The following is a 9,638-nucleotide window of genomic DNA, read 5'->3' as shown; positions in this document are numbered from 1 at the left end:
TGAAATGGATATGGATGAGTTGAAACGTCTTAGTGAAGAACCTAGACATACTAAAAGGAGGTCAATAAATAAAAGTGCAAAAGAAATAATGTCTCATTTCTACAATCTTGATACTACACTAGAGAAAGTTCAATTGTTATCAATTGTACTTACTCATAAAGACTTAATAGATCCACTGAAATTGTTGGGTATAGATAAAACAAGTCAAAAGATGAAAACTACTCAGCTACAAAAATCTATTATTGATAATGTTAAGAAAGGTTTGGTGAACATTGAATAAGACCATTTCAAGAAGAGTGATGCTGATATCTTTAGTAAATAAAAGATTGCCTCAAAAAACACAAAACTCTTCACTGTCATCTGCGTTTGATTTAGGTATAAGGACAACATCAAAATATGTTAAAAGGAGAAAGAGTTTGGATTATACTACCTCAGAAGGCAATTGGGCAATTATGTGTAGAGCTCCTTGTTCTGATAGAATTGAAGATGTTGTTAGGAACTTCGTGACAAGTTTTTGGAATGATAATACTTGTCCTTCATCAAACCATTGTAAATCCTTTTCAATTTAAATATATGGATTAGGAAAGTGTTACCATGTAAGTGATTGTAATACAAAAGAAATTTACTTGACATACACAAATGTGCATCTTTAGTTTTACTAAATCCAATAATAATTGAATTTATAATAATATGTGTATTATAAAAAGAACATGAACCAATCTATTATGAGACATTGAAGCATTGTCACATAAAAATTTCTTGTTTACTACTTAACCCCCATTGCACATAAACAAGGTTGAAAAACACACAACACAAAATATGCACACATGTTCAAATGATAAGTCAAATTTGTAGTATCCATAATGCAAATGTTGTTGCAAGGTTTGATGCTTTCTAACAAGATTAAAATGCAAAGATCTAATATGAACTAATATCTAAGCCTTGTCCTTACATATAAGATCCTTGGTGATCAATTCAAGGTGTTTTAGCATGTAAGTTGATGGGTAATCGTCAAATTATTTGACAGAGTGTGCTTAGTAATGTGAGAAAATAAATCTTAATCGAGAGACAAGATCACGAGGGTGCTGTTACTAGATGGTTACATCTGCGGTTGTGGTCGAGTCTAAGATATAGGAATTGGTTCAAAGCATTCATGACTAAGAAAGGCTAATAAGTTCATAAGTTTCATGTCAACTTATATATATAACACATTAAACCAAGTGTTATGACAATGAATTTATGTCAAAATAAAAATTAAGTTAAAGAAGGAGAATAAAATACATCTTTCCTCTCTCAAAATTTTAAATTTATTTCCACAACTAAAAATCCTCAAAATCTTAGACAACTTTTTAATCGAACATCTTAAAATTATTTCTACAAAAAAAAAAGTCCAACCATATCACGCAATTTACAAAAAAAACAAAACTAGATTTTAGAAAAGTAATTCTCTAGGTTGATATGTGACAATTAAATGTTGATTTCTATCTCAATGTAAGTGCTCAATCTTGTAATCAAAGTTTCTTGGCATTTAAATAAAATTTTAATATATAGAATCATGCAACGTCTAAATTGTTTAAATATTTATCAAAATTCAATTGTCTAGTTTGTGAGTCAAGCTCATTGATAGTGGTTCACAAGAATCTAACTCTTTTGAATATGAATAGTTCACTTAGTACTCATTGTATCTAAATGAAACTTTGAGACTTCCTAAAAGATCATCTATTTGAATTCCATTCCAACTCGAATATATTTAATTATAAGTTTTTTTTCTCTAATAAAAATAAATATTAATAATAACTATTTAATTAATTTAAAAAATAAGCTTACTTCTGCAACGCTATGTCTATTTTGGCTCCAAAAAGGACGAATTTGTTAGACTAACAAGACGTATTATGCATTCTCTGTCGTTAGATAAAAAATCTACGGTTGACATTTACGATTAACATCGCGTGTTAGTCACGTCGTACCACCTTTTGAAACCAGAATAGATGCGTCCCTTGTGCAAGGCCACGACTATTCTAGCTCAAAAACACACCTTTCGTACAGCGTGTTAAGGACAGGTTACTCAATCGCAGACATTAATTGCAAAATCGACGGTATAAAACGCACTACTAACACGCATGTTAGTCAATCTATACTGTCATTTTAGAACCAGAATAGACTAGTCCCTTGTGCAAAATCCACCATAAATTATAACAAACAAAAGTGGTTCCAAATGAATGTGAAGACATGATACACCGAATCCGTTCTTAATTTCCTCATTACGCTGAAGGCGTCTCCTACTATGGAATGCACCGAGCTGATTTTGTCTATCAATGATCTACGTTTCCCGAGAGGCGTGCAAGACGATTGAGATGAGAATAACCGTTGGATCATTTTTCCCGTTGATTTTGCTTCCCTGAAAACTTCTGTCATCGCCTGCCTTTATGAACCACACTGTTAATGTCAGGTAGTACTTTTACGGCTTCATGTGCTGATAAACTTGGGGATATTAAATATGCTTTTTTAAAACCAAAACTTTAAAACGCGTGAATTTATAGGATTATATTCCTCACACATACCGATTGTTTCGATTTCGTTCTACGTGCGCTTCGTACTATATACTGCATTAATGAATGCGGACATTTAAAAGTGCAGTGAACGAACTGACACCGTGTCCAACGATTACAGCTTCATGCAAGTGGTAAGTAAGAGCATTGACATGACGTTGAATGAAAATTGTTTAGAATTTTTAATATTTATTTATCTTCCTCTTAAATAAATTAATTAGATAGTGCTGATTTGGTGGTGGTCTTACGATGAAAATAATAATTTATGAATCTTATAATACTCTATTTAATTCCTGGTACTTCTAAACCGGTTTAGCCTTATTTCGTTGATCTATTTTCCACGCCAGGCATTTTATTTTAATCCCTATCAATACTTTAAGAATATGTTTAATTAAATTTTCAACTTTCAAAACTCAGATTTCTTATTAATTTTAATTATGATATATATAAAAATAATCAATTTAACGTATAAATTATTTGAATTTTTTTGAATTTTTAAAATTTTAATAATTAATATATTAAATAATATATAATAAATATAATATGTAAATAATAAAATATAAATTTTTAAGTAAATTATTATATTATAATATATATAATTGATTTTATATATATATATTATATGAAAAGTTAAATAATATTATTATTTACTTTTTAAATATATGTGCAAATAATAAATTATCACGCATTTTTCCTTTCTCACGCGTGAAAGACGGAAATCGAAAGAAACGTTATTAAAGAAAATCCTCTACCGTATCTCCGTTCACATTGGCAGTTGCTTTTATTATACTAAATATATTTCGAAGAGCCAGTATACGATCCTAGGGAAACATGCAACTTTTACTCAAACAATGGGATTCAAATACGGGTGCTTCTTCTATTTAAAACTTTTTAAAGACTTTTCCAATGCTACGTGGAATAAGAGTTTAAATATTAATTTTTTCTTCTCCCTTTATATTATCTATTTTTTTTTTTTAAGTTTGAAATTTTTTTATTAGAGATTTTTAATATATAATGTATGAAATATATAAATAATAAGTTACATATTTTATTTTTTATTCAATTTTAATTTGTTTTAATAATTATTATATAATGTATCAAATACATAATAAGTTTTAATATATTATATAGTTTTTTTCAATATTATTGTTTAAATTATATAAATATTAAATAATTTTTTGATAAATATAATTGTCTTTGAAAAAATATATAGTTTTTTTTTAAAATTATTTTTAATTTATTTTAATAATTATTATATTATAATATATCTGATAAATAATTAGTTTTAATATTTTATATAATTTTTTGAATAATGATTCAATTTTTATATTTATTTAAGTTCATCTCTATCTCTGATCTCTATCATTGTATCCCTCCTTGCACCTCACTCTCTCTCTTCTACCTCTATCTGTCCTACAAGATATCTCCCTCCAGTTCTTTCTGTGTTTCCATCTCTCTTCCTATCACTCCCTCTTTTTATATCCCTCTATTTCTCTATTTTCTATTTCTCCCCCTTTCTCTTGATCTATTTATATATTTCTCTCCCTCTATCTCAATCTCAATATCTCTTTCACACACACACACACACACACACACACACACACACACACACTTTCTCCCTCACATCTTTATCTTTATATTTCTCTAGCTCTCTCATACACAACACCATATTCCTTCTTCCCTATCTCTATATCTATATGTCTCTCTCATGTATCCTTTCCTCTTTATTACTTATCTCTATCAATTCCTTTATCTCTCACTCTTGCTCCTTTATCTCTATTTTCTCATCTCTACCTCTCTCTCTATCTATATCTCATTATCTCTATATCTCTCTCTTATTCACTCCATCTCTCCCTTCATGTCTCCTTTTCTCTCTTTATATACATATCCCTCACTATCTTTCTCTATATATCACTTCCTATATATTTATCTTTCTATCTCTCCATCTCCTCTCTCTTATTTTGTCACTCTTTCTATCTCTCACTCTTTGCCTCTTTATCTCCCTATCTCACGAGCAACAACATTTTTTAAATGGCCTACTAATTGACCTCATATATTGCACATATGTATGCAAAAAATAGACCATTTTTTTCCTAATTGGCTTTCCACATCTATTCGGCGTACCCATTGCACACCAAGGTGCAATTAGTTAAATATCAATTTAGTTTTTATTATAGTATATTTTATAGAATTTTAAATTATATTATTTATTTGTACTTATTTTATTTTTTAATTAAAATTAAGAATGTTTATTATTTTATTTAATAACTTTACGATATTAGTTAAATTATAATAATTTTTGTTAAATATTTTTATTTTAAAATTTGTTCACAAATATTTTTTTGGGTTATTTTGAAATAGATTTAAGATATTTTTATTTATAATTTTAATAAATAATTTACTCAAAATTATTTTTTATTTTTTATTTATTTATTTTAGAATTAATTTATGATAGATTTTATTTATTTATTTATCTTTTAATAATGATTTTATTAATTTATTTTAAATTTATGATTAAGAAAGAAAACTCAATAAATATTATAAATTGATTTCATTTGTTTGTTTACATTTATATATTATTAAATACTAATATAATAAAATAACACTCAAAAAATTAAAAATAATTCTAAATAGGTAATATAAATAAGATAAAAAAATTATTAAAATAAATTATACTAATTTATTTACTATTTAAAATATCATATTAATATTCAATTTAGTATTTTTTTTTTTTATAATGAATAGGTTTTTTTTCAAATGTTTTATTTTTCATATTTATGTTCCCATCGAAAAAAAAATATTTTTCATATTTATTTGTAAATTTGAAAAATCTTTAATTAATAAATTTTAATCTTACTTTTTTATTGCTAAGTGTGTTTAAACTACATATTGGGACAATAGCCTCATAAACCATTCACAATCATAACAAGTAATTTCTATTCATTAAAAAATGTCTTGAAATTCGAAGCCATGCAATTGAATTTCAATACATTTGGTATAATTTGATTACTTTGTATTTGTTAAAAATAGTTTTCCAATATATGCATGATATCTTTATTATCAATGTCAAGAGGAAAGAAAACACCTTTCATGGAAGGTATGTATATCTGTTTGTCATTCATTTTGAAAACAACCCATAAAAAAAAAATTGAATTTGTGAAGTAGCCTTTAATATATGGAGAAGTTGAGTTGGTAGAATAGATACCGCTCAATTTTTTAGTTGAAGGTCATCAATTTTCATTCTAATGATACCTATGAAGATTTATCTTAAAAATAATGTCAATGTATTTTGATATTTTCCTTAAATATTTAATGCACTAGAAGAATGAAAACAACCCATAAAAAAAAAATTGAATTTGTGAAGTAGCCTTTAATAAATGGAGAAGTTGAGTTGGTAGAATAGATACCACTCAATTTTCTAGTTGAAGGTCATCAATTTTCATTCTAATGATACCTATGAAGATTTATCTTAAAAATAATGTCAATGTATTTTGATATTTTCCTTAAATATTTAATGCACTTGAAGAAAAATAACTCAAAAGAGCAAGTTAAAATGGTAATAAACTAAACATGTAGGCATAGAAACACAAAAAACTGCATCTAAACCCATTGTGTATTGTAGTCAATTAAAAAATCTTTATATCTTTATTTATTAAACTTGAATATGTCTACTATTGACTATTAGGACACCAAACTATCCAACTTGAACTTAATATCACTAATAAACCTATCCACATTTAAACATCCATCCCTATTCCCATCCTCACATTTCTAACATCTATAATGCTAGCACATTACAATCTTGTCTTTCAAATGGGGTGACACATAGTAACATCCTATATGTTCAAAATGGTCTTTTTTTGGGCAACACTTGTACTTTTTTATATTGTAAACTCTAATCCGCCTCTAACCAAAAAAATCAATTCAATCAATAAGGCTTAAAGAAATAAAGTAAAAAAGAACACTTAGTAGCACTTAGTGCATACTTCATAGTAGTAATCACACACAAGCATCACTATTAGTTGACCTCCATTGTTGAAGTCGTATGCACACATCTTTGCATCTAGGGCATACACATTTCACTTTGTTGAATTAGTCTCAAGATTTATTTGAGATAGATCTCTAAATGTGCCACATGCATCATTTTTTGTCAAGACAACCATTGTCAATGCAAGTTTTTAAACAAGACAAAAGAAAATTATATGAGACTCTTGTTTAAGACCTTCTCTCCCAAAAACAATTCCCCAGATAAATTAAAAAAAAAAAAAAAAAAAAAACATTTCACCTTATTAAAGTGTGTCATTTTATATTTAACTATTTTACCTTACCTTTTAAAAGTATGTCATTTTATTTTTAACTTTTTAAGTTTGGTTTTTCTTTTTTCCCCTAAGTTTGGTTTTACCCATGCCTTCTAATATAAGAATTAATTTTTTTAAAATATTTTATTTAAATACCGTTATAACTTTTAAAATTTGATTTATTTAACAATATTATTATCTTTATCTTTAATATTATAATTTTTTTAATTATAAATATTAAAATTATCTTATTAGCATTTTTATAATATATTTATTATATTTTAAGTACATAGTTTATTAATATTCGAATTCTAAATGATTAAAAAAATAGTTTTACTCTTTTATTTAATAACTTATTAATAGCCTAGAGATTGATCATATGTACTACACAAATGTATGCACAAAACAGACCATTTTTTTCCTAATTGACCTCTTCCACCTCTTTACCATACCTACCTCACCCGCTTTATATTTCTATCTCTCCATTTATTTTTCTATATCTTTCTCTACCTCTATCTTCCTATCTCTCTATCTTTCTCCCTCTACTCTATCAATTTCTCTATCCCTCTTTATCTCTCTATATCTCTCCCCCTCTCCCCACCCTCTCTCTCTTCCTCTCTCTCCCGTATTTGCAAACATAACTAAGCATATCAGTAATGGAAATTGATTATCTTCCTAATTCATAGGGCTTGTTTTACCTTTGTTTAGATCCATGTAAGTTGATGCAAATTGTTTTAAAGATATCACTTCTCTATTGAAACCATTTTTACACAAACATCAGCTTGTAATTGCCCCTAAAAATTGACCTCATGTATTGCACAAATGTATGCAAAAAAATAGAACCCTCATGTATTTCTAATTAACCTTCCACACCTATTCGGCGTACCCATTGCACACCAAGGTGCAATTGCTAGTTTATGCTTTCTTGCAGCGTAAGAAGTGCTGTCTCAAACGTGCGGCGTTTGAATTTTGCTGCAACAGTTATTTTTAAATGGATTTTAGGTCAACTAATTCTATCCTTTCAGACCGAAGCTCACAAAATTGCCTCTTTGGCACGACACTCAATTCTCCGCCAGCAAAGCACAACTGTTAACATTTACTCTCGACCTTTTACTACTTACCGATGAATAATTATTTCAATCACGCGCAATGCGTAGCATCCAGCCAGGCAGAAGAGAGCTGTCTTTTGGGGAAGCCCGCCGCTTCAACGGTACAATTTCCCAGTAAGCCCCACTGCAAATTGCTCATTTGTTATCGGCACATGTGACTGCCAGCGGTGTAAGCCTTGTTCTCAATCCCTTTCATCCACCTTTCACTTAGCCCCCTCTGCCTATTTAAACCCATTCTTCTCTTGCTTATCCATAAACCATACTCTTTCGTCACTACAGTTCAAATCTTTCAAATCTGTGTTCCCCTGCTTTAAAATCCCACTTAAAATGGCTGTTCTAAGGTATCAGAGGATTGTGATGCATCTAATGATAGTATGTATGGCGGCATTGTCTACAGTGGATGCCGCTGCTCGGCCCCTTTTTCAGTGGAGAAAGCTCTCTGCTCTGGTAGAAGAAGAGCCTCTTGTCCTGAAATACCACAATGGCCCTCTTCTTACCACAACACCCACTCTCAATCTTCATCTCATATGGTACGGCAATTTCACTTCAGCGCAGCGTGCCATTGTCGCCGATTTTGTGGAGTCATTGGGAATGGAAAGCGGCAGTCAGAGTTATCCCTCTGTGTTCAGCTGGTGGAAAACAACAGAGGCTTACAGAGGCTCTACCCCTTCCCAATTAAACCAAGTGCAGCCTTTAACCCGAAGGCTGGGGAAGCAAAAGCTGGACGAAGCTTATTCTCTCGGAAAGTCCTTGAAAAGGAGTGACATTGCCGTCCTGGTGAAGAGTGCTATCCAGTCCAGAGCTCTGCCTCCACCCCAGAAGAAGAAAAACAATGGCGAGGTGGAGTTGTATTTGATGCTCACATCTGAGGATGTTATGGTGGAGAACTTCTGCAGTAGCTCTTGCGGATTCCATGGCAGCAGCAAAGCAGGCATTGACTACGCGTATGCGTGGGTGGGGAACTCAGCAAGGCAGTGCCCGGGGCAGTGCGCGTGGCCACTTCATCAGCCAATTTACGGCCCGCAGAGCCCTCCTCTGTTGCCTCCCAATGGCGATGTGGGCATTGACGGTATGATTATCAACATTGCGGCGACGATTGTAGGAGCAGTGACGAATCCGTTTGAGTCAGGATACTTTCAGGGCGATGCCGCTGCTCCGCTGGAGGCGGTCTCAGCGTGTCCCGGCATGTATGGAAGCGGAGCTTACCCCGGTTATGCTGGGAAACTGTATGTGGATGAGACGACAGGTGCCAGTTACAACGCTCATGGCGTGAACGGCCGCACGTTCCTTCTACCAGCAATGTGGGATCCCACCTCACGATCCTGCAAGACCTTGGTCTAAATCAGCCGTAACAGTTTCCGAAAATTGTTGTATACGATTCTTTTATTCATTTATTATTTAAATCAATAAATAATTTTTCATACACTCATTTGCCAAAGCAGGACTATTGTTGTAGCCGATAATTTGTTATTATTTATTACTCTTTCTAATCGCTTTAAATGGATTGTTTTTTAAAATATATTTTATATTTTTTAAAATTTCCACTTTAAAAAAAATTATTATACGTTTTTAATTGTTGACTTGAAGTTATATAAACTTTGTGTCAGAAAATGTATAAAGATGATGATTTCTTAAAATGGTGTTAGCACTATTACTTTATGTTTCAATGAGTGTAGTTCTTT

The 9,638-nt window shown here is 30.5% G+C and overlaps 1 protein-coding gene across 1 annotated transcript; it reads left to right on the top strand.

Moving 5' to 3' along the window:
• The first annotated feature begins 7,997 nt into the window (after positions 1–7,997).
• Positions 7,998–9,381, top strand: LOC131063997 (protein EXORDIUM-like 2). Its single transcript, XM_057998004.2, has one exon. It carries the CDS (start codon positions 8,284–8,286, stop codon positions 9,295–9,297), a length of 1,014 nt encoding a protein of 337 aa, XP_057853987.2. The 5' UTR covers positions 7,998–8,283; the 3' UTR covers positions 9,298–9,381.
• Positions 9,382–9,638: the final 257 nt, after the last annotated feature.

Source organism: Cryptomeria japonica, chromosome 11, assembly GCF_030272615.1.
Source record: "Cryptomeria japonica chromosome 11, Sugi_1.0, whole genome shotgun sequence".
Lineage (NCBI taxonomy): Eukaryota > Viridiplantae > Streptophyta > Pinopsida > Cupressales > Cupressaceae > Cryptomeria > Cryptomeria japonica.
Note: the sequence above shows the minus strand (reverse complement) of the source record. Positions and strands in the feature narration are given on the sequence as shown.

Bases quoted from the DNA above. Each gene is read 5' to 3' on its own strand.
- LOC131063997 (XM_057998004.2), top strand. From the start codon at position 8,284: ATGGCTGTTCTAAGGTATCAGAGGATTGTGATGCATCTAATGATAGTA.